Here is a 26,545-nt window from a genome sequence, read left to right as displayed (position 1 = left end):
CACAAAAGACTGTTTCGACTGTTCCTGGATGAAATACTACAATTCACATGTACACTAAACCACGCAAAAAACTAACCCACAAAACCCTCTAATTGAAAATGTGTAGAAGTGATTTAGTTAAAACAACTGCTTTCCGGCTTCCCTGGTGGCGCAGTGGTTGAGAATCCGCCTGCCGATGCAGGGGACACGGGTTCGTGCCCCGGTCCGGCGAGATCCCACGTGCCGCGGAGCGGCTGGGCCATGAGCCATGGCCGCTGAGCCTGTGCGTCCGGAGCCTGTGCTCCGCAACGGGAGAGGCCACAACAGTGAGAGGCCCACGTACCGCAAAAAAACAAACAAACAAAAACAAAACAAAACAAAACAACTGCTTTCTAGTCTGACCGAGTTATTTTTTGACCTGTCACATTTAAAAATATTTTCACTACCACAAATTTAGAACTTGGGACAAGAATATATTTTATTTTCTCATATAAGTTCTACCAAAATATATTTTTTCTTAACTTAAAAATACAGCTTTGGAAAGCAAAATTTGAGTTGTTATAATCATTACATGTTTTACAAACAGTTGTGAAAGAAGAAGATCAACGAAATGGATTCGATTTTTAAATATAAAAATGTTCATTTTAAAAGCTTGACCTTGTCCTTTAATAACTTCAAGGTGGGGTTCTTGCTGATTTTCTTGTTAAAGATGACCAGGAGTTCCTCTTCAGATTTGTGATGTTCATTTGTCACTGCATAATACTGAGCTAAAACCTTCACAAAGAAAAACAACTGTCAAATGGGTGTATTTGTCCTGAAAATTGACCTACAATGTTCTTTCTCTGACCCACAATAAGGCCGACAGGGACAAATGAAAGAACTCAGGTACTGGTTACACAAGGGTGTCCTGCTCGTGACAATTCATGTAGCTGTACACGTGTGAGCACTTGGCTGCATGTTTCAGACATGGATAAAAAGTTACAATGAGAAAAAAACAATGTTCTGCAATAATCAAAAGATAGCAACATATCCAGAGCAGTAGTTTTCATATTTCATGTGGGCGCTGTTCTGGCTGAGGAAGTGTGGGTGGGGTTTGGCTCCATCCCTTCCCCACAAGCCCTGAGGGGCTAAAAGGAGCAACTTGAAAGTCACTGAGACACACACATACACACTACAGTATTTCAGATTTAGAAAAACAGAACAAAACTGTACATTTTAAAATAGACTGATTCTCCCCAGCTTATATATACCTGGTTCATACTTCATACCTTTTTCCTTAGCTTTTTGATTGTTATTTCGTTGTCTGGGGCCTGTTTCAGAACTGCTTTAATAGTTCCCTTCCAGTTGAATTTACCTACAATATAGAGAATTATATGTAAAACACTGTATTTTGTTGTACTACCAAAAGGGTTAAGAAACCATTTCTGCACCATCTATTTGCTGCTATCCAGGAATGAAGAAGCCCAGGGGCTTCCCTCATGGCTCAGTGGTTGAGAGTCCGCCTGCCAATGCAGGGGACACGGGTTCGTGCCCCGGTCCGGGAAGATCCCACATGCCGCGGAGTGGCTAGGCCCGTGAGCCATGGCCGCTGAGCCTGAGCTCCGCGGAGGGAGGGGCCACAGCAGTGAGAGGCCCGCGTACCGCAAAAAAAAAAAAAAAAAAAAAAAAAAAAAGAAGCCCGGAACGGACAGGATGCCACAGTACCGTGCTGCAGACACCTGACCCGTCCAATCACAGTGGCCGAGAAGCGCTGACTACCACCCACAGAACTCATTCTTAGAGTGAGCAGGTTAACTAAGTATCATTAAGTACCACCATCCTATAAATTCCTATAAAAAGATAGGACTTGTATCTAATGAACTTAAGATTTACTAAGGATCCACTAAGATCAAGGGGCTTTCTAAGCACAGTAAGCAAGGCAAAGATGAGCAAAAGGGGCTGAACCTTGAACCAGAGAGGACAGCCACAAATAATTACTGTCAGCAGGTTAGGACTAATCTAGGGAACCTCTGCTTCTGGGAAGATGAAGACATGTAGGCTGAAGATACATAATGCTAATGAAAGAAATCAAAGATTTAAATACACAGAAAGACATGCTATGTTCATGGCGTAGAAGACTCAACACAGTAAAGTGATCAATTCTCCCCAGACTGATATACAGGTATAATGCAATTCCTATATAAATCACAGCAAGATTTTTTGCAGACATAGGAAAGATTATTCTAAATCTTCTAATTTTAAAAAAGAATAAAGCAAGAGGAATAAGCCTACCCAATTTCAAAACTTTGAATATAACTACTCTAGTCAAGAATGTGTGGTGGAGGGATGGATACACAAACCAATGAAACAGAACCCAGAACAGAACTACACAAAGGTGCAAAAGCACTTCACTGAGGGAAAAGACAGCCTTTTCAACAAATGGTGTGGACCAACTGGACATTGATGAGCAAAGAAATGAACCTTGAACCAAGTTTCATACCTCATAAAAATTAACTCAAAATGGATCATGGACTTGGGTGTAAAAAATCTAAAACTGTTAAGACATTTCGGAAAAAACAGAAAAAAAGTCTTTGGGATTTAGGGCTGGCAAAGAGAGTTCTTAGGTGACATCAAAAGTATCATCTCTTAAAGGAAAAACTGACAAATGAGGCTTCATCAAAATCAAAAACTTTTGCTCTACAAAAAGATACTGTTAAGAGGATAAAAAGACAAGCTACAGACTGAAAAAAAACTTGCAAACCACATATCTCACAAAGGACTAGTATTTAGAATATATAAAGAACTCTCAAATCTCAACAGTTAAAAAAAATCAAACAATCCAATTAGAAAATGGGCAAAGAACAAGAACAGACAATTTAATGAAGTGATAGACAAATGGGAAATAAGTACATGAAAAGATATTCAACGTCATTAGAGATATACAAATTAAAACCACTATGAGCCATTACTACATACCCATTAAAATGGCTAAAATAAGAAACAGTAACACCAAATGTTGGCCAGGGTGTGGGGAAACTGGACCCCTCACACATTGCTGGTGGGAATATTAAATGGTACGGCCACTCTTGAGAAAGCTGCCAGTTTCTTAAAAAACTAAACATGCAACTACCGTACTAGACAGCCATTGCACTCCTGAACATTTATTCCAGAAAACGTGACACATGTCCACAGGAAAACCTGTACATGAACTTTATTCATAATAACCCTGAACTGGAAATAACCTAGATGTCTGTCAACAGATGAATGGATAACCAAATTGTGGTACATTCACACCAGGCCACTGCTCACAATGAAGAGGAATGGATTATTGAGATGTGCAGCAACCTGGATGAATCTCCTGAGAATAATGCTGAGTGAAAAGAGCCAATCTCAAAAGGTTACATATTAAATGATGCCATTTATGTCACATTCTGAAATTATAAAATTATATAAATGGAGAGGTAAACCGACAGTGTTGACCTCTAGGGTAAAGGAGGGGGTGGGGTGAGAGGAAAGTGGGTGTGGCTATAAGAGGGCAACAGGAGCGTCCTCGCGGGGACAGGAATGTTTGTCTCTTGACTGTACGAGGTCAACAGCCCAGTGGAGTTTTGTCCTACAGCTGTGTGAGGTATCAGCCTTGGAGGAAATGGGGTAAAGGCTACAGAAGGATCCGTAAGTCTGTATTATTTCTTACAACTGCACGTGAATCTACAATTATCTCAAAAACTAAAAACTTAACTTAAAAAAAAAAAAGAGAAGCTTCACATAATCAAAGTTACAAGCTAAGAAATCTAACCCAACTTGGGCAGTTACTGAAGTTCTGTGAATAAAGTCTTGATTCCCATCGAGTCCTCGGGCCTGTTCTTAACTGGCAGGACCCTAGGGAGGGCTCTAGGCCTGAGCAGTGGGAACAGCTCTGCGGAGGGGGCAGCATTTAAGAGGAACCTTGGAGCTGACAAGTGCACACTCTGGCTGAGGGACGGGGTGGCCGTGGGGCTCCGAGCACGGGGACAGCAGGGACAGACACAGAGACGGGAGGAGGAACAGCCAAGCCCAGCTGGACCTCAGGGTACTTCTAGGAGACGATGAGAGGCAGGGACAAGGAAGCAGGGAGAGCGAACAGGGCCTCAGAACCAGGGTTTATTTTAAGCTCCAAAGATAACACATGCTTCCAATCCAAACAGCTTTACATTCCATCCTAAAAGCTGGACAGACCCTGTAAGACCAACTCACACAGCTCTCACTCATTACTTAGCAGTCACACCCTAGAGAATGGATTTTGCTTCAAGCTCTTCCACATGCCTGTGCCGCCGGAGGGCATGACCATCAGATGGGCCCAGCTCTCCTCCTCCTCCCCCAACCTAAAGAGGGCAGAGCTTCCAAATGATGGCAGCCATACCTTTGGCAGGAGCCTCATGGTTTTCCGGTTCTCCGTCCTCAGAATGTCCCGGGAGCTTAATCTTTTTCTTCTTAGAATCTGCTTCAACTAAGTAATTAGAAAGATTTAAAAAAATATTTCACATTTATACTAGCGGCTACCATTTAATGAGAGGCCTACATGGCCAGGCCCCTCAGATCCATCACCCTGCTCATTCCCCAAGCACCCCAGCCCCGTGGGGTTTCTCCTCCAAGGCAGATGACAAAATGGGCAGTTGTGAGGTGATGGCACCTGCCCAGACTAAGCCCAGGACGGTCTAATCCCAAACCTCATGCTCTTTGCCTTACATGGCTCAAAATGTAAGGTCTAACAGATTTTAGACATCCCAAAATCACAGCTTAAAAAGTATTTAACAGGGGCTTCCCTGGAGGCGCAGTGGTTGAGAGTCCGCCTGCTGATGCAGGGGACACGGGTTTGTGCCCCGGTCCGGGAGGATCCCACATGCCGCGGAGCGGCTGGGCCCGTGAGCCATGGCCACTGAGACTGCGCATCCGGAGCCTGTGCTCCACAACGGGAGAGGCCACAACAGTGGGAGGCCCGCGTACCGCAAAAAAAAAAAAAGTATTTAACAAACCCTGGGGGGCTTCCCTGGTGGCACAGTGATTAAGAATCCACCTGCCGGACTTCCAGGGAAGATGGCGGAAGAGTAAGACGCGGAGATCACCTTCCTGCCCACAGATACACCAGGAATACATCTACATGTGGAACAACTCCTACAGAACACCTACTGAATGCTGGCAGAAGACCTCAGACCTCCCAAAAGGCAAGAAACTCCCCCACGTACCTAGGTAGGGCAAAAGAAAAAAGAATAAACAGAGACAAAAGGATAGGGAAGGGACCTGCACCAGTGGGAGGGAGCCGTGAAGGAGGAAAGGTTTCCACACACTAGGAAGCCCCTTCGCAGGCGGAGACTGCGGGTGGCGGAGTGGGAAAGCTTCGGAGTCCCAGAGGAGAGCACAGCAACAGGGTTGCGGAAGGCAAAGCAGAGAGATTCCCGCACAGAGGATCGGTGACAAGCGGCACTCACCAGCCCGAGAGGCTTTTCTGCTCCGCCTGCCGGGGCGGGCGGGGCTGGGAGCTGAGGCTCGGGCTTCGGTCGGAGAGCAGGGAGAGGACTGAGGTTGGCGGCGTGAACACAGCCTGCAGGGGGCTACTGTGCCACGGCTAGCCGGGAGGGACTCCGGGAAAAAGTCTGGACCTGCCGAACAGGCAAGAGACTTTTTCTTCCCTCTTTGTTTCCTGGTGCGCGAGGAGAGGGGATTAAGAGCGCTGCTTAAAGGAGCTCCAGAGACGGGCGCAAGCCACAGCTAAAAGCGCGGACCACAGAGACGGGCGTGGGACGCTGGGGCTACTGCTGCCGCCGCCAAGAGACCTGTGTGCGAGCGTAGATCACTGCCCACGCCCCGCTTCCGGGGAGCCTGTGCAGCCCGCCACTGCTGGGGTCCCGGGATCCAGGGATGGCTTCCCCGGGAGAGTGCACGGCACGCCTCGGGCTGGTGCAACATCACTTCGGCCTCTGCCGCCGCAGGCTCGCCCCGCACTCCGTACCCCTCCCTCTCCTCGGCCTGAGTGAGCCAGAGTCCCCGAAGTGGCTGCTCCTTTAACCCCGTCCTGTCTGAGCGAAGAACAGACACCCTCCGGCGACCTACACACAGAGGCGGGGCCAAATCCAAAGCTGAGACCCGGGAGCTGTGAGAACAAAGAAGAGAAAGGAAAATCTCTCCCAGCAGCCTCAGAAGCAGCGGATTAAAGCTTCACAATCAACTTGATGTATCCTGCATCTGTGGAATATATGAATAGACAATGAATCATCCCAAATTGAGGAGGGAGACTTTGAGAGCAAGATTTATGATTTTTTCCCCTTTTCCTCTTTTTGTGAGTGTGTATGTGTATGCTTCTGTGTGAGATTTTGTCTGTACAGCTTTGCTTCCAACATTTGTCCTAGTGTTCTATCCGTCTGTTTTTTTTTTAATTTTTTTTCTTAATAATTATTTTATTTTAATAACTTTATTTTATTTTATCTTACTTTATTTTATTTTACTTTATCTTCTTTCTTTCTTTCTTTCCTTCCTTCCCTCCTTTAGACAACGAATCATCCCAAATTGAGGAGGTGGACTTTGAGAGCCAAGATTTATGATTTTTTCCCCTTTTCCTCTTTATCTTCTTTCTTTCTTTTTTCCTTCCTTCCCTCCTTCCTTCTTCCTAATTCTTTCTTTCTACTTTTTCTCCTTTTTATTCTGAGCTGTGTAGATGAAAGTCTCTTGGTGCTGCAGCCAGGAGTCAGTGCTGTGCCTCTGAGGTAGGAGAGCCAACTTCACGACACTGGTCCACAAGAGACCTCCCAGCTCCAAATAATACCAAACGGCAAAAATCTCCCAGAGATCTCCATCTCAACACCAGCACCCAGCTTCACTCAACGACCAGCAAGCTACAGTGCTGGACACCATATGCCAAACAACTAGCAAGACAGGAACACAACCCCACCCATTAGCAGAGAGGCTGCCTAAAATCATAATAAGTCCACAGACACCCCAAAACACACCACCAGACGTGGACCTGCCCAGCAGAAAGACAAGATCCAGCCACATCCACCAGAACACAGGCACTAGTCCCCTCCACCAGGAAACCTACACAAACCACTGAAACAACCTTAGCCACTGGGGACAGACACCAAAAACAACGGGAACTACGAACCTGCAGCCTGCAAAAAGGAGACCCCCAAGACAGTAAGATAAGCAAAATGAGAAGACAGAGCAACACACAGCAGGTGAAGGAGCAAGATAAAAACCCACCAGACCTAACAAATGAAGAGGAAATAGGCAGTCTACCTGAAAAAGAATTCAGAATAATCAGAGTAAAGATGATCCAAAATCTTGGAAATAGAATACACAAAATGCAAGAAACATTTAACAAGGACCTAGAAGAACTAAAGATGAAAAAAGCAACGATGAACAACACAATAAAGGAAATTAAAAATACTCTAGATGGGATCAATAGCAGAATAACTGAGGCAGAAGAACGGATAAGTGACCTGGAAGATAAAATAGTGGAAATAACTACTGCAGAGCAGAATAAAGAAAAAAGAATGAAAAGAACTCAGGACAGTCTCAGAGACTGCTGGGACAACATTAAATGTACCAACATTCAAATTATACGGGTTCCAGAAGAAGAAGAGAAAAAGAAAGGGACTGAGAAAATATTTGAAGAGATTATAGTTGAAAACTTCCCTAATATGGGAAAGGAAACAGTTAATCAAGTCCAGGAGGCACAGAGAGTCCCATACAGAATAAATCCAAGGAGAAATACGCCAAGACACATATTAATCAAACTGTCAAAAACTAAACACAAAGAAATCATATTAAAAGCAGCAAGGGAAAAACAACAAATAACACACAAGGGAATCCCCATAAGGTTAACAGCCTATCTTTCAGCAGAAACTCTGCAAGCCAGAAGGGACTGGCAGGACATACTTAAAGTGATGAAGGAGAAAAACCTGCAACCAAGATTACTCTACCCAGCAAGGATCTCATTCAGATTTGATGGAGAAATTAAAACCTTTACAGACAAGCAAAAGCTGAGAGAGTTCAGCACCACCAAACCAGCTTTACAACAAATGCTAAAGGAACTTCTCTAGGCAAGAAACACAACAGAAGGAAAAGACCTACAATAACAAACCCAAAACAATTAAGAAAATGGTTATAGGAACATACATATCAATAATTACCTTAAATGTAAATGGGCTAAATGCTCCCACCAAAAGACACAGATTGGCTGAATGGATACAAAAACAAGACCCATATATATGCTGTCTACAAGAGACCCACTTCAGACCTAGAGACACATATAGACTGAAGGTAAGGGGATGGAAAAAGATATTCCATGCAAATGGAAACCAAAAGAACTCTGGAATAGCAATTCTCACATCAGACAAAATAGACTTTAAAGACTATTACAAGAGACAAAGAAGGACACTACATAATGATCAAGGGATCAATCCAAGAAGAAGATATAACAATTGTAAATATTTATGCACTCAACATAGGAGCACCTCAGTATATAAGGCAAATACTAACAGCCATAAAAGGGGAAATCGACAGTAACACACTCATAGTAGGGGACTTTAACACCCCACTTTCACCAATGGACAGATCATCCAAAATGAAAATAAATAAGGAAACACAAACTTTAAATGATACATTAAACAAGATGGACTTAATTGATATTTATAGGACATTCCATCCAAAAACAACACAGTACACATTTTTCTCAAGTGCTCATGGAACATTCTCCAGGATAGATCATATCTTGGGTCACAAATCAAGCCTTGGTAAATTTAAGAAAATTGAAATTGTATCAAGTATCTTTTCCGACCACAATGCTATAAGACTAGATATCTATTACAGGAAAAGATCTGTAAAAAAAATACAAACACATGGAGGCTAAAGAATACACTACTTAATAACAAAGTGATCACTGAAGAAATCAAAGATGAAATAAAAAAATACCTAGAAACAAATGACAGTGGAGACACAATGACCCAAAACCTATGGGATGCAGCAAAAGCACTTCTAAGAGGGAAGTTTATAGCAATACAATCCCACCTTAGGAAGCAGGAAACATCTCGAATGAACAACCTGACCTTGTACCTAAAGCAATTAGAGAAAGAAGAACAAACCCCCCCCAAAGTTAGCAGAAGGAAAGAAATCATAAAAATCAGACCAGAAATAAATGAAAAAGAAATGAAGGAAACAATAGTAAAGATCAATAAAACTAAAAGCTGGTTCTTTGAGAAGATAAACAAAATTGATAAACCATTAGCCAGACTCATCAAGAAAAAAAGGGAGAAGACTCAAATCAATAGAATTAGAAATGAAAAAGGAGAAGTAACAACTGACACTGCAGAAATACAAAAGATCATGAGAGATTACTACAAGCAACTCTATGCCAATAAAATGGACAACCTGGAAGAAATGGACAAATTCTTAGAAATGCACAACCTGCCAAGACTGAATCAGGAAGAAATAGAAAATATGAACAGACTGATCACAAGCACTGAAATTGAAACTGTGATTAAAAATCTTCCAACAAACAAAAGCCCAGGACCAGATGGCTTCACAGGCGAATTCTATCAAACATTTAGAGAAGAGCTAACACGTATCCTTCTCAAACTCTTCCAAAATATAGCAGAGGGAGGAACACTCCCAAACTCATTCTACGAGGCCACCATCACCTTGATACCAAAACCAGACAAGGATGTCACGAAGAAAGAAAACAACAGGCCAATATCACTGATGAACATAGATGCAAAAATCCTCAACAAAATACTAGCAAACAGAATCCAAGAGCACATTAAAAAGATCATACACCATGATCAAGTGGGGTTTATTCCAGGAATGCAAGGATTCTTCAATATACGCAAATCAATCAACGTGATACACCATATTAACAAATTGAAGGAGAAAAACCATATGATCATCTCAATAGATGCAGAGAAAGCTTTCGACAAAATTCAACACCCATTTATGATAAAAACCCTGCAGAAAGTAGGCATAGAGGGAACTTTCCTCAACATAATAAAGGCCATATATGACAAACCCACAGCCAACATCGTGCTCAATGGTGAAAAACTGAAAGCATTTCCACTAAGATCAGGAACAAGACAAGGTTGCCCACTCTCACCACTCTTATTCAACATAGTTTTGGAAGTTTTAGCCACAGCAATCAGAGAAGAAAAGGAAATAAAAGGAATCCAAATCGGAAATGAAGAAGTAAAGCTGTCACTGTTTGCAGATGACATGATACTATACATAGAGAATCCTAAAGATGCTACCAGAAAACTACTAGAGCTAATCAATGAATTTGGTAAAGTAGCAGGATACAAAATTAATGCACAGAAATCTCTGGCATTCCTGTACACTAATGATGAAAAATCTGAAAGTGAAATCAAGAAAACACTCCCATTTACCACTGCAACAAAAAGAATAAAATATCTAGGAATAAACCTACCTAAGGAGACAAAAGACCTGTATGTAGAAAATTATAAGACACTGATGAAAGAAATTAAAGATGATACAAATAGATGGAGAGATATATCATGTTCTTGGATTGGAAGAATCAACATTGTGAAAATGACTCTACTACCCAAAGCAATCTACAGGTTCAATGCAATCCCTATCAAACTACCACTGGCACTTTTCACAGAACTAGAACAAAAAATTTCACAATTTGTATGGAAACACAAAAGACCCCGAATAGCCAAAGCAATCTTGAGAATGAAAAACGGAGCTGGATGAATCAGGCTCCCTGACTTCAGACGATACTACAAAGCTACAGTAATCAAGACAGTATGGTACTGGCACAAAAACAGAAAGATAGATCAATGGAACAGGATAGAAAGCCCAGAGATAAACCCACGCACATATGGTCACCTTATCTTTGATAAAGGAGGCAGGAATGTACAGTGGAGAAAGGACAGCCTCTTCAGTAAGTGGTGCTGGGAAAACTGGACAGGGACATGTAAAAGTATGAGATTAGATCACTCCCTAACACCATACACAAAAATAAGCTCAAAATGGATTAAAGACCTAAAGGTAAGGCCAGAAACTATCAAACTCTTAGAGGAAAACATAGGCAGAATACTCTATGACATAAATCACAGCAAGATCCTTTTTGACCCACCTCCTAGAGAAATGGAAATAAAAACAAAGATAAACAAATGGGACCTAATGAAACTTCAAAGCTTTTGCACAGCAAAGGAAACCATAACCAAGACCAAAAGAGAACCCTCAGAATGGGAGAAAATATTTGCAAATGAAGCAACTGACAAAGGATTAATCTCCAAAATTTATAAGCAGCTCATGCAGCTCAATAGCAAAAAACCAAACAATCCAATCCAAAAATGGGCAGAAGACCTAAATAGACATTTCTCCAAAGAAGATATATAGACTGCCAACAAACACATGAAAGAATGCTCAACATCATTAATCATTAGAGAAATGCAAATCAAAACTACAATGAGATATCATCTCACACCAGTCAGAATGGCCATCATCAAAAAATCTAGACACAATAAATGCTGGAGAGGGTGTGGAGAAAAGGGAACACTCTTGCACTGCTGGTGGGAATGTGAATTGGTACAGCCACTATGGAGAACAGTATGGAGGTTCCTTAAAAAACTACAAATAGAACTACCATATGACCCAGCAATCCCACTACTGGGCATATACCCTGAGAAAAGCATAATGCAAAAAGAATCATGTACCAAAATATTCATTGCAGCTCTGTATACAATAGCCCAGAGATGGAGACAACCTAAGTGTCCATCATCGGATGAATGGGTAAAGAAGATGTGGCACATATATACAATGGAATATTACTCAACTATAAAAAGAAATGAAATTGAGCTATTTGTAATGAGGTGGATAGACCCAGAGTCTGTCATACAGAGTGAAGTAAGTCAGAAAGAGAAAGACAAATACCGTATGCTAACACATATATATGGAATTTAAGAAAAAATAATGTCATGAAGAAGCTAGGAGTAAAACAGGAATAAAGACACAGACCTACTAGAGCATGGACTTGAGGATATGGGGTGGGGGAAGGGTAAGCTGTGACAAAGCGAGAGAGAGGCATGGACATATATACACTACCAAATGTAAAATAGATAGCTAGTGGGAAGCAGCCGCATAGCACAGGGAGATCAGCTCGGTGCTTTGTGACCTACTGGAGGGGTGGGATAGGGAGAGTGGGAGGGAGGGAGACGGAAGAGGTAAGGGATATGGGAACAAATGTATTAACTGATTCACTTTGTTATAAAGCAGACACTAACACACCATTGTGAAGCAATTATACTCCAATAAAGTTGTAAAAAAAAAAAAAAAAAAAAAAGAATCCGCCTGCCAAAGCAGGGGACACGGGTTCGAGCCCTGGTCCGGGAAGATCCCACATGCCGTGGAGCAACTCAGCCCGTGCGCCACAACTACTGAGCCTGCGCTCTAGAGCCTGTGAGCCACAACTGCTGAAGCCCGAGCACCTAGAGCCCGTGCTCCGCAATAAGCGAAGCCACCGCAATGAGAAGCTCGTGCACCACAACGAAGAGGAGCCCCCACTCGCCGCAACTAGAGAAAGCTGGCACGCCGCAAGGAAGACCCAACGCAGCCAAAGATAAACAAAAAATAAATAAATAAATTTATAAAAAAAACCAAAACAAAACAAAAAACAAACCCTGGAGCATAAGCTAGCCACAAACCTTCCGAATGCTTCTGCTTTCTTTTCCCTAGACTGGTTTTTGTCTCTCCTTCCCGCTCCACACCTCCATCCACCGCCCCGTCCTGGGTGCACTCAGCCTTGCTCCTCTTCCTCTGGCTCTTCTTCCCTGCAGAGCCGGCGGCCTCGAAGACAGCCTCCCCTGCAGCCTCCTGCTCGGCCTCCTGTCCTGCTTTGCGCTTCTTAGGCTTCTGACTCTTTGAATTCTCTTGGTGTTTTTCTAATTTTAGTTCTTTCTTTTCCTTGTTTCTCTTCTTCTGCCGTTCTTCCTTCCTTTCTCTCTTATTCTTCTTCATCTCTGCTGGCTCTTCCATGCTGTCATTTGCTTTGGAGGACGCGACCTTGGCGTTGTTCTCTGCACATAGTTTGACCGCTTGCTCCAGCGGCTGCTGATCTTGCCCCTTACTGACTGGTTCCTTATTATTAAGCAAAACAAAGAAACACATAAATACTCATTCCAGACACATCATCTCATGTATCTACTGAATAAATTCTTCTAAGGAAATTGTTATTACTTACCATTTTACAACTGTGACCCCCCCCCTCAAAAAAATAGTTAACATGTGGCAGTAAATATACAAAAATGGAAAAAACTACCCCAGTCCACATTCCTCTCTGCACTTAACATTTTCATTCCACTGGAAAAGTGAAGAATCCGTATGCCACGTAAAAGCCAGACCTTTAATTCTGGCTCGCTATTTGCCTTTTAGGTAGAAGATGAGCGTGTAGGTGTGGCTGAAACCACCAGATTTATGCATCTGCAGACCTGGGTTCAAGGTCCAGCTCTGTTCATTACTAGCCAGGTAACTCAGGGCAAGTTATTTATCTGCTCCAAAACTATTTCCTCATCTGTGAAAAGAAAGCTAGTGATATCTACTTGATACAGTTCCTGTACGAATGAAATGAGAAAAGCGATGCTCAGTAAAGCAGACAGATGTACGGGAAGAGTTTTGTAAACTACTGAGTACTAGACAGAGGCGCTGTTATCATCAGTGTTTAGATTGATGGTTACCCTTAGCGGACTGTCAGGAACACCTGGACAGAGTACAAAGTGGCGAGTAAGGAACCATGGAAATATGAGCTGGAATAAGATAAACTTCCCATTTACTGCACCACCTTATTCAAACCAGCACACAGATTGTTTTAAAAAATGACTTCAGCAAAGCCAGCCCCATTGCCTGCTGTCCTCTGACTATAAATATGCTGCAGTCTCTAGGCCTGCCCTTTCTCGAGAGAGGATGTGGAGCAATTCACTGAACTGCTCGGGGAGTCCTGATGCATCTGGAGGGACAGGGCCAAGGTCAGTGCTGGCGGCTGCGGGGCTGCTGCAGGTGTGGTGGACAGTCCAAGGCCAGGGCCCACGTTCCATCTCTGTTAGTTACCGGCCAGGTGACTGGCACAAGTCACCGCAGTCCTCCTCCTTTGAGAGGCGAGGTCACAAGGGGGGAATGCTGCCCCCAAGCTGGACCAAATGAAGGACTGGCTTTCACTGACAAACAAGAAGTCTACTGAGCTCCCGCCTCAGGCAACCCTTAATGCCCAGCCCCCGGCTCCAAGAGTAGCATTTAGGATATTAATACTAAAGATTAAACTAAATAGTTGGAGTTTACTCAGCAGCAGTTCAGAGAAGTCAAGTCGCCCATGTACATGCGGGGGAGGCAGGGGATGAGTTCAGAAAGGATCTCAGGAGGAAGAGAGACACCCTGTCCTACAAGCTCCTTCCTAGGGTACGGTGTGTAGCGAGCATGCTCACACCAGGGTCTGAGCGCCGCAGCCCCGAGACTGACCCGTTCAGCTAAGTCTCCAGCTGCTGCCTCGCCTCCACTTCCAAACCAATCCCCCAGCTGCTGGAAGAAGGTGGAGAGAGGGAGGGGAGAGAGCGAGGAAAGGAAGGAGGGAGGGAGATACATATTCACCAGCCCAGCAGCCACTCAATAAATGAGTGAACAAATTCACTCCCCATCTACTTCCTACTTCATTCCAGGCTCTCCTCCAGCGTGGTCCCCTCAGGGACGACCTCACCGACTCTCTCCTGACAGAGCACCCTCCTTTACTCTCTGCCCCGTCTCCTGCCTCCCATTGCTTCCTGGTCCGTATCACCACCTGACACCATAGCATCAACCCTTATACGCAGCTGTCTGTCTCCCCCACTAGAATACAGCTCTGGAGGGCAGGACTTGGGCCTGAGGATGGCTGCGTCCACAGTGACCAGGTGCGATGTACACCAGGGTACAGAGAGTGTTGCAGCTGAGAAGAATACAAAGCCTCCAGCCCAGCAGCTCCGGGGCCTCTGAACTGTTTGCACCACGATCTCTAGGCACGTGCTGGGACATTTACTGCACAAAGGCAATGCAATAACAAGCCTCGTTTTACAGAGCTCAGAGTTTACCACGAGCTGCTTCCTGGTTATTTTATTTAATTCTTAGTATGTTCACAGCTTTAAAAAGGAAAGTGGAAAACACTTTTTTCTTGAACTCTGGAGTTAAACTAAGTAATTTTAAACTTCTGATTATTAGTTAAAATGTAAATAACCTTTAAAAAGCAGGTGCCACATAACTGCCAATTAAATGACTGGTTATAAGGTTTTAAAGGCCTAGTTTGTATGTTTAGAGACAAACGCTAGATACACTGCCAAGAGAAAGTTTCATTTTTATCCCAATTTGTGGCCAAAACTATTCTCTCTACATAAAAAAGCAAATCAATTGCTGACAAGGTGACTAGAATAAAAAACCAGTCAGACCCCGCTGTTTTTTTTGAAACACTAACAATATGTCTCCAGATGGGACTTAAGCTCCAAGTAGGAGCTAAGTGCAACTGAATTAATGACAAAAATGTTTAACAATGTAACCAAGAATGTGCCTACAAGATATCAAAGGAAGACTCTCTGCATGTGTATTCCACATCTGGGACCTCTCTCATCAAACCATTTTGACTGAAGGTGGTTGACTCATTTACTCCAATGACTTCTCCGTCCAGCAGAAGGAAGGAGACCAGCACTTACCAAGTGCCCCCTACCTGCTGGGCATGAGCTGGGATGCCTGTATACCCTCATTTGCCTTCCGTGACCCCTCACCCCACACCTAAAAGAACACCTAGTCACCCTCTCTGTCCTCACCCTGTTTATTTTTCTTGGTGGCACTATCACACCTGAGATATTTTCTGTTTTTCGTTTGGGGCCTGACACACATCAGGTACCCAGTGAGTATTGAGTATAAATACCCACTTTTATTTAAGATAAGGAAACTTAGGCTCAGAGAGGTTAAATAACATGCTCAAGATCAAACGCTTGGCAAACAGCACAGCAGGGATTCAAACTAGGTCTGTCAGAAACCCGAAGGTCCTGTTCTTTCTAACACTTCCCGCTGCCTGATTTCTAAGCGGATCAATTCATGTTAGCTGGTATCATTATCAAACATTGGGATTAAATACCTTTCTTGGCACAATAAGGAAATCTCTGCAGTGCACTGTTTATTCCTTCCCATTAATGAAGGCACAGAGAGGCTCTCTGAAAAAGAAGGCTGTCTTGACCTCCAAAAATAAGACATTCCCATTTCATTATTACTAATCATTTTTGCCACACTGCAAGTCTAGAGTGAGATCTGACTTACATTGCTGGAAGCTTCAGAAAAGATATTCCACACCTGCTCCAGGATGGATTCATTATGAACTTTTAAACTGTTCTTCATCCAATTCTGTATGGAAAAAAAAAGAAAAAAACCCACTTATCCCATATTTTGACAGGTATACATAAGCTGTCACCAATAGGCCCATATCCCTTCCATTCAAGGAAATCGTATCAAATACATACCTGAAATTTTGCCCTTTTCCTGGGAACGTTGTCAAAACCACTAATTTGCCCTAAAAGTTCCCTCACTTTGGGGCTGACATTGGGTCTTTTTATTAATTCATTAATTTTCTGCAAAAAACGAAGATAAAACAAAAACAATAAATAATTGACAGATGAGTTGCAAGAAAGTCAAACTAAAGGGTTCACACTTCATGTATAGATTTTGTATTAATGTCTATGTTTACAAATTCAACATAGTACTGAAAGCCCAGAGCAATTAGGCAAGAAATAAAAAGCCTCCACACTGGAAAGAAAGAAGTAAAATAATCTCTGTTCGCAGATAACATAGTCTTATATGGTGCAAACCCAAAAGATTCCACAAAAGGAATCTTCAGGGCCAATTAACAAGTTCAGCAGTTACAGGATACAAAATCAACACTCAGAAATCAAGTTGCATTTATATACACTAACAGTAAACAAATCGAAAAAGAAATTAAGAAAACAATTCCATTTATAATACCATCAAAACAAATAAAATGCTTAGGAACAAACTTAACCAACCAAGGGGGTGAAAGACATATACTGAAAACTACAAAACACTGCTGAGAGAAATTAAAGATATAAACAAATGGAAAGATATCCCATGTCCATGAATTGAAGACAATATTATTAAGATGTCAGTACTACCCAAAGAGAGCTACAGATTCAAATGTAATACCTATCAAAAAATGAAAAAGTTCTGGAGACAGATGGTGGTGATGGTTGCACAACATTGTGAATGTACTTAGTTGTATATACTTGAAAATGGTAAACAATATGTCATGTATAATCTATCACAATTTTTTTTTTTTTTTTTGCGATACGCGGGCCTCTCACTGCTGTGGCTTCTCCCGTTGAGGAGCACAGGCTCCGTACGTGCAGGCTCAGTGGCCATGGCTCACGGGCCCAGCCGCTCCGCGGCATGTGGGATCTTCCCAGACCAGGACACGAACCTGTGTCCCCTGCATCGGCAGGTGGACTCTCAACCACTGTGCCACCAGGGAAGCCCTCTATCACAATTTTTAAAAACTGAAAGAAAAAAATATAAACAAACCAAAAGTGATCAAAAGAATAAGACAAAAATGGATATTCTAGGGACTAGGGAATAAATTTAAGATCAAGACAACAATATTAAAATCTAACAAACAAACATGACATAGCAAGAACAGAGATGAAAGATAAATAAGTGATCTAGAGAAAGGGCTTATGGCAATCACAGTGAAGGCAGAGGAAAAAGGTAATTATTAAAGTTAGGGAGATGGCAATACATAAGAAAGATGGTCACTTATGAGCCAACAAATAAAGACAAATAATGCAGCTAAACAAATATAGTGCAGGAAAGGGTCCCTGCATTAGGGAAGAACTGCAGCTATATATAAACAGACCAGAAAAAAACCGATACAGGATACAAAGAGGATAAGGCACCCAGGCAGAAAAACAAATCAAGAAAGCATGAACAAGGAAGAAGTCAGGCTAGCTCAGCACTGGCCAGAGCCGCGTGCTGAACCAGAGGAGAAGCGTACCGGTGACCAAGTTTGGAGGAAAACACTGAGATCCATGCCAGATAGGGTATTTCTCCCTGACCCACTATCCACTCTCCGTGTGTAAGCACAGAGACATTGGGAAGGATGCTCGGTGAACATTAACACTGATGGGATTCCAAAATTCAATCTTTAAAAATGGAGAATTTAAGGATTTAAGGAAAAGAATAAATACCCAAATCCATGTCTGTTGGACAGGTTGCAGCAGGACCTGTGCACTCTCCCAGCAGACCACATTCGGTCTCAGGTGTCTGCTAACGATGCCAGCTAGGGAGCTAGAGAGGACTCAGATGGGGAGCGGACCGGCGCACCAGGACAGAATCCGGAACAAAGTCCTCGGATCTCTAATACAGTGGTACGGCTGCTGAAGCCTGACAGTTTAGAACAAGGGTGGGCAAACCTCTTCTGAAAAGATTTGAGGCTTTGCAGACCATTCAGTTTCTGTCCTAACTACTCAGTGCAGTCCTTGAAGCACTAAAGCAACCACCGACAATGTGTAAACAAATGGGTATGGCTGGGTGCCAATAAAACTTTACAAAGAGGCGGTGGGCCGGATCTGACCTGTGGGCTGTAGTTTGCTGACCTCTGCTCTAGAGGATCATTCAAGATGTGATGTCAACAGACACAGAACTCACACACCAGGTACCTCCAGCTCAGGGGCCTAGGAATGTCATCTGGTACTCAGGGACAGCAGACCTAGGGCCCCAAAGTATGGCTGATGGCCGCCAGCCCAAATATCTCAGTTAAGACAAGGGGTCTCACTAGCTTCTCAATCTGCACTGGCAGACTTTGTTAGTCCTTCGTGAACCGATTTTCCCTCCCAGGAGTTTTCTAACTCAGTAAGCTAGTCAACATCAGAAACTTCACATTTAAACTCTGTCATCAAAGAGAATAACTATTTATTTGATTTCCAGGAAAATACAGTTTCCACACAGATGACATTTGTCTTTTCATTCTCCTACCTTCCTTTCTGAATCTTTCCTCCTGCTACTCTTCTGTAGATGGTGAATAACATACTGGAAATTATACCTCAGTAAACTAGGGATTTCGTTGCTTTTGCCACTTTTATAATGTATGCTTTCATTTTATTTTAGAAGTAGAAAATTCCTCACATTTATGAAAATGTCTCTGTTTTGCCCGACTCTGATGACAGACATCACAGCTTAACATAGTTTGAGTTATAAAAGTTGCATCATCACTAGATACAGATACGGATTAGAAAGCTTCCGTTTGGTTTCGTAGCCAAGGGAAAGTCAGTGAGAATTTGGAAATATTTTTGCAAGAAATCTGCAAAACGTGTAGATTAAAGACAAAATACACTGCAGTTGCACTGAAAGAGAAATAAAGAGCTCTATCCTAAGACGTGATATTTCTGGGTCTTGCCTGCATGGATGATACGTTTATTCTTGGTTTCTTAGGTGTCCCAAGAAAGTAGAAGATGTCAGATGAAGCTTCTTGATGAATTAGAAAGATCTTACAGGGCTTCCCTGGTGGCACAGTGGTTGAGAATCCGCCTGCCAATGCAGGGGACATGGGTTCGAGCCCTGGTCCGGGAAGATCCCACATGCCGCAAAGCAACTAAGCCCATGCGCCACAACTACTGAGCCCGCGCACCTAGAGCCCATGCTCCGCAACAAGAGAAGCCACCACAATGAGAAGCCTGCACACCGCAATGAAGAGTAGCCCCCGCTCTCCACAACTAGAAGAAGCCCGCGTGTAGCAACAAAGACCCAATGCAGCCAAAAATAAATAAAAATAAAAATAAAAATAAAAAAATAAAAAAACAAAACAGTTGAAGTCTTTAAAAAAAGAGAGATACAGTCCAAGTAAAATCATAATTAAAAAAAAAAAAAAAAAGACCTTACCTGAATCCATGCCTGCTGTTTAACATCACCTTTGTGGGTTTTACCTTCATACCCTTTGCCACCATACTTCTGATCTTCGCTCATGCATTTCACATGGTTTTTATAGTCGTCACCCCTTAAAGTGAGAAAGTTCCACCGTTAGATTGATTCTCAAATTGGAGTCTCCGTCTAAAGCTAGCACGCTGCCCCAGCCTTCTGCCATCCACAATTACATTCACATCTGTGCTCTGCACAGCCATCTCACCTCTTTAACTTACTATACTGGTAACCTCCTGGTCACATCACATTTTCCTTCTTCCCAACTGTTCAAAACCCATCACCAAACTTTCCACCTATTTTTATATACAAATGTCTTAAAATCAAATTGATAGGCAGCATTCTTCTTAGTCATATGTGAATATATACTAAATAAAAAAGAAAAGAATTCTCTGCAACAGGGTGGCTTTATATTAAATTACAAAACCTGTAGGACTTCCTGGTAGTATAGCAGGCAATCAATAAACAGTTGTAGACTAAGTTAAAAGGTGGTGTAAAATGGTGGTATCAGGTCACAAAAAAGATCTAGGAGTCTTGGAAAAAAAGGAAACTCGATTCTGTCTCAAACGATCTTTCTGAAGCTCTATGGGGTCCTCAGGGAAACGTTGGGACAAGGTTGAGGGCAAAGTCCCCTAAGGAGAAACCACCCAATTTTCACCTGTTCTATATATCCTTCCTCCTAGGATTAGGTACGAATGAAGACTCTAGCAGTTTCCAAACTTTTTTTTTCTTTTTTTAAGTATCACTGCTTTAGAAAGAAATTAAAAGGGACTGTCAGCAAATATCCCCCAAATGCCATAGAGGCCATTAGGGCAGATGCACCAAAAATGACCTTTTTACCTGAACCCCCTGAAGCTGAAGGGAATCCGTATGAGGCTGAGTTTGGCCAACTGCAAATGACCCTCCTGAAGAAAGAGTGGACGAGCAAGATCCATCCTGCCCCCTCCCCTCAGTCCTCCCCTTTCCAGAGACCCTCTCAGTGGAAGCACTTGACACACGGGGGGCCAGGAGCTTCACTGCCACCATCACCGCCGATTTTCTAGGGAGGGCCTAGCCTCTTCTCCCAGATAGCTCCTCCACTGTGAATTAATAAATTCATTTTCTGGTCTATAAATCCATTTCTTCACTGTGATCAGCACACCACACCCCTGAAACCCTACTCCACGTGGTCACCTCCCTGGGTCTGGTAACGGTGCCAAGGACACAACAGCAAGTGTCACAGACTGAACAGATTATGACCGAACCCTTAATTCCCTTTCCCTGAGTCTTCTCTTTAAATCACCCTTAAAAGGCAAATGGTCTTGTAAGGCACTTTTAATTTTTTTTCTTAATTTCTTTTCTCAGATTTGCCTCTTGCTTATTCTTTTTGGTTTTTTTTACTGCTTTGTGGGACCAGGGGTTCCATAATTGGTCTGGACCTTTACTATGGATCTACCTGAATTCTGTGGAACTTACCAGAAGTCTTTACCACAGTCAATGCAGGAAAGACATTCACAGTTTCTGCAAAGAGCCACATGCTTTTCTACTTGTATTTTCTTCACTGATTCACCACATGCATTGCATGTAAAAAATACCATTTTTAGCTAAATGATTAAATATTTTTTTTATCCAAGACAGGTGTTAAGTCTTATCCTAAAAAAAAATCAAAAAGGAAAAAAGATAATTATCATTGTAGTCTGAAACTTCTTTTCCAAATATATGATTCAGACAGCTAGCTTTTCACATGAAAACAACACAACAGAATCAAAGTTGATTAGTAATCCACATAAACCTCTACCACCACATAAGTAAAATTATAACCAACAATAATAATATGGCTAACATTTGTTGAGTGCTTACCATGTGCTGGGCTCTATTCTAAGAGCTTTATGCTAATGAACTTATTTAATCCTCACAGCAACCCTATGAGGTAAGAACTATTACTGTTCACAATTTACATGAGGTATTGGGACTCAGAGAGATTAAGTAATTTGTCCAAGGTCACACAGTAGCAGAACCAGGATTTAAGCTTCACAGGCTGTCTCTAGAGATGAAGAGCTTTGGGGGTGTTAAATGAAATATCCTACCTTTCCCAATAACTTAAAAGTGCATACATGCGTTCTCTTTCTTTCTAATGCCTCTAGGTATGCGCTGCAAATTATTTCAAGTCCCCAAATACAATAAGAACACAGCAAACGGGGAATTGAGGAAGGTTTAGAAAGTGGAGAAGAGGCCTAAAAATAATTTCTATAAGCACAAAAAGCACTCATATAGGCATAACTATGTACCTCCCAGATGTTAAAAATGAGGATGTGCCTCTCAGTTTTAATGGACAGGAGTAGGTGTGGCTCCCTGTCAGATCAATAAGAAAGAAATGGGACCATATTCAGGTGTCCCAATGCTGGGTGCTACATTACTGGAGGGTGTTCCCAAACCCAAGTGTCCCGAGCACTGCTCCATGATTAAGTGGGTCCACACCTACACATAACTACCATTTAAAAAGTTCACGGAGATGCTATTGTGCTCAACAAAACACGAATTCACCTAAAAGTGTGACAGAAGTCATAGTAACTTTCCAGGGTTATATAATTTTTTATCACTAGATTCTAAGAGTATTGTCATTTTACATTATAAATAAGTTTCACAGCAAAAATATTGAGAACAATTGTTTAACCCTGCACTTTCTTCCTCATGGTGAAGGTAAGGATCAAGTAAACTGATACAATTTGTTTCAGGATAAGACTTCATTCGAGAATCCTTCAGCACAAATGAGTGACTCCTGGGTCGTGGAAAATTCTCATGTATGAAATCACTGTCTCTCCTCCACTCCCACGTTCTGAGTCACTGCTGGAGGGGACATACCTAAGCAAGGATCAGGGCTATTCCCATCCATTCAAACCTGAATGGAAATGTACATCCTGGCTGCAACTCCAGGGTTTACAGAGGCCCAGCTGGTCTCTCTTGGGGGCCTCTTGCCCTGCGGAGCACTGTCAGATGTCAGTTTGCCTGATGTGCTACACACAAAACGCGGGTCCCTGACCCCAGGACCCCCTCCTCAGCTCACCATCAGGGTTACATGTGGTCAGCTACAGCCTAGCAGAGAATCCAGAGGAAAACAAACCTGACTGTTCTGGGATGCGCACCAACAAAGACCATCTTCTCACCTGATTATGGTAAAGACATGTGAAACAGTCACAAGTCCTGGGGGGCTGGCATCACTTGGACTATGACCTATTCCCCCGAAGCCAGCATTCTGTACCCAGCAGGATGATAAATTACTGGCAGGCAACAGAGCAGCCACCCTGCCTCATAAGAACAAGGCCAGAACAAAAGCCAACACCACACTGTCAAATAAGTAGTCTCTAGCGGCACTTTGGTCTAAGAATGAGAGTAAACCATTAATTAATCACCAAGAAATGGACTGTCATTGTACAACACAAGGTAGAAGCAGCTGCGATGAGCCAAATTACCTGCTGGAAAATTTAAAAGTACTTTCATAATGAGATTCAACAATGAAAAAAATACCCCCTCAAACTGAAGCTATGGACTGAAGCTTTCCAACCTTCATTTTTGAGGTCTATTCTGCATCTTAATCAAGGGGGAGAGGGGAGGGGAGGAGGCTTAGGCAAGCTTAGAGATCCAGTTGGGAGGTGCAGGCTGCAGTGGAAGGTCAGGAATTAAAGGCCCAAAGAGGACCGCTGGAGACAAAATTTATCAACTCAAAGAAGCCAGTGATGTTGACAAAAAAGATGCTCGGAATATCTGCGTAAGACGTGTTTTACCTCTGGGGATTAACCATACACAGTGTAAACATCAGTTCAGGAGAGGATTAGAATTTGGTCACATGTCCATCAGAAAAATACCCCTCCAAACGTTTTCATTTGGTCTTTTGTGGCATATGTTCACATTCAGAAATTTGTTGCGATTCTTTAAAAGGCAGAATGGGTAGATTGCACAGTAAGCCAGAACTCAGTCTCACGGTGCCTCTGGATTTTTAGAGCCATTACTGCATTTTTAGAGTTGATGAGCAATGGGGGCAGTGTGGCCACCTGCTTGCTAAGGAGATATGGTCTGTAAGGAGCTTACCCCTTTCTTTTATGCAGTAAACACTTGCCTGTGTGCCTGTGTGGGGAGAGGAGGGAGGGGCTACAAAACAGCAAGCTCAAAACCACCCTAACTGCACAGCCTGCCTGGCAAGTCTGAGTGCAGGGCTGACAATTTCAGAAGTGCAAACGCTACAAACTTATAAAAAGACACCCTGTGAAAATTCAGCTCCTCTAATTGAAGATAGCAGTGCACTTCCTGAAACAAAAGACTCAACTCATTCAAACTTCACAAGACTAAATAAATGTGGAAGAAATTTAAATAATTAAACTTTCAAATGATGTTTTTGGTAAATTTGTAACATTTGTAGCTCCGAGGTTAGAAAAGCTAAAAACAGGCTGCATTAAGACTTTTAGGACACCTGTCTACTGGGTTCAGGTGCCATATGTCATGACCGCCCATTTAAAGGAAACCTAAGTCTTTAGCCTAAAGCCGGGCCACACTGGGCAAGGAGACCACCCTTGTCACAGCAGAGTATGATGGGTATTGGACAGTAGCGTTGAGTTGATGGGCAACAGACAGGATCAGTACAGGCCCGGGAACTTGTGAAGCAATCCAGGCACCTCAGTCTCCTTTTATCAAGACGGTGGCCGAGTTCTGTTGACCTGGGCCTGGAGTCAGGGCCAGAGGATCTGAGCTGGAGCCCGCATCTGCCAAGTGAAAACTAAATGACCTTGAGGTACCTAAACTTCGCAGATTCTGTTTATCTGTAAAATGGGTCTATTATCTATCATAGAGAAAGTTAAATAAGATACCAGATGTCAGTGATGGAGCCTTGCCCAATGGTAGAATTTCTTGTGATCTATTAATCTGCACATCAGTGACATGGCTCCCAGTCCCCTCCAAACACATGCTTCTTTAAATGTGACCCTCAGTCCATCCATCCATCTTCATAAACTCTCTCTAGTCTCCTATGGCTCCCCACCCCATGGGTGCCCACGCTACTGCTGTGTTCCCTGATGACATGAACTCAGGTTTGTTCTGGGATTGTATTTGGAGTGACTTTTTACCTTCCTCCCTACACATTTTTGTATTGTTTATTAAAAAAAAACAAAACTATTCTTAAAACATTCCTTCACATATACACACACAGACCTAAACCCCATTGCCACCATCACACATGGAAACAGCCCACCTGAGGGGCCAAGCTGTCAACAGCCCCCAGTGAGCTCTGTGGCCTTGAGCACTCAACCCTCAGAACTTAAATTCTCCCATCTGTGAAACAATGCATCTCGTCAACTACGCCAGCCCTGAGCCCCTTGGCGGGTGGCAGGGAGGAGGGAGAATTCCAAGAAACGAAGGGTATGGTGAAAGGGAAGGATCGACAAGTACAAACTGTCCACCATCACACCTAAACCTCTGAATGTGGGGTGATGAGGGTCTGGATGTGCACTCAGGGAGGACCTCTCCCTTGCTCTGCAAAAACTCTAGGAGGCAGGTACACCCATCTCCACTGGACAGATGAGCCAGCTGAGGCTGGAAGAAGCTGAGCCGTGTCTCTCTGCCTCCCAGTTCCAGTCTCACACCCTCCCCACACACTACATCACCAGCACGGGTTTAAACACTGGTGTAATAACTATCTTGCAAGCCTACCTGTCAGGCACCGTGCTAGGCACTGGTGGGGAAGGCTGGGGGCGCTCTTTGAATAAGTCCCAGATGGGCCCTCTGCAGGAAAGGCGGCCTTGCACGCATTCACACCCCACCTCAGGCCCCTAATCTCTCCTCAGAGGCAGGGGCTGCAGAAAATCCTGACATTTATTGAGCATCTACTATGTGCCAAGCCCTATCATAGGCGGTTAACACGTTTGGGCTCATGTAATCCTTACAAGAATCCTCTGAGTTAGATTCTATATTATTCCCTTTTGACAGACCAGGCACGAAGTGGTTCAGTAACCTGCAGCAGGTCACACATCCAGTTAGTGGCAAACCTGGATTCACACGCAGCTATTCTGGCCCTAAGTCCCGGGCTCTCAACCACTATGCCCTAAGGCCTCCTCCTTTGGGACCCAGCTCCCCAAGACTCAGAGAAGGCAAGCGCCTCGTCCCCAACATGCCGCAAGCCTTGCAGCCCAGTACAGCGGTGAACAACTATCCTGGCTGCAACCCCCTCTGTGGGTTCCCTGCAGGAAGACCTTTCCATTTTAAAACCCGGAGGGATTGGTCATCCCAAATCCGGGACTCCTTCCACTTCCCCAGAGTACGAATGGGACCTGAATGCATTTCCTCCTTCCATGCGTATAAGCCAAAGGAGAGACTCTCTAACGGTGGAAACGCAGGCATCGGCCACAGCGCGTCCCCCGCCCCACTCTCTGAGCCCCAGCCTCCTAGGTCGGACCTCTGGGCCACCGCCCCTCACCTCTGAGCCAGCGCCCGCCAACGGTTTCAACCGGCCGCGAGGAGCACGTGGAATCGCCACCGCCCGCCCAGCGGAGCCGCCACCACCCTCCAGAACTTCCCCTAGCAAAATTCGGTTATGCGCTTTCCCGCGCGCCTGCGCGCCGCGGCCACACCTCGTGACGGAAGTGACGCAACC

General features: G+C 43.5%; 1 protein-coding gene across 1 annotated transcript; it reads right to left on the bottom strand.

The window, feature by feature from the left end:
• Window positions 1-493: 493 nt before the first annotated feature.
• Window positions 494-26,513, bottom strand: LYAR (Ly1 antibody reactive). The gene is made up of 9 exons (XM_082611765.1): window positions 26,369-26,513; window positions 21,385-21,561; window positions 19,894-20,008; window positions 16,470-16,577; window positions 16,270-16,353; window positions 12,645-13,077; window positions 4,358-4,444; window positions 1,248-1,333; window positions 494-753 (listed from the first exon to the last, which is right to left on the bottom strand). The coding sequence occupies exons 2-9, from the start codon at window positions 21,504-21,506 to the stop codon at window positions 619-621; spliced, it is 1,170 nt and encodes a 389-aa protein (XP_082467891.1). The 5' UTR covers window positions 21,507-21,561; window positions 26,369-26,513; the 3' UTR covers window positions 494-618.
• Window positions 26,514-26,545: the final 32 nt, after the last annotated feature.

The sequence above is a fragment of the Mesoplodon mirus genome (assembly GCF_964341445.2).
Source record: "Mesoplodon mirus genome assembly, chromosome: 2".
In the NCBI taxonomy this organism is placed as follows: domain Eukaryota; kingdom Metazoa; phylum Chordata; class Mammalia; order Artiodactyla; family Ziphiidae; genus Mesoplodon; species Mesoplodon mirus.
The sequence above is the reverse complement of the archived record's forward strand: the minus strand, read 5'-3'. Positions and strand labels throughout refer to the sequence as shown.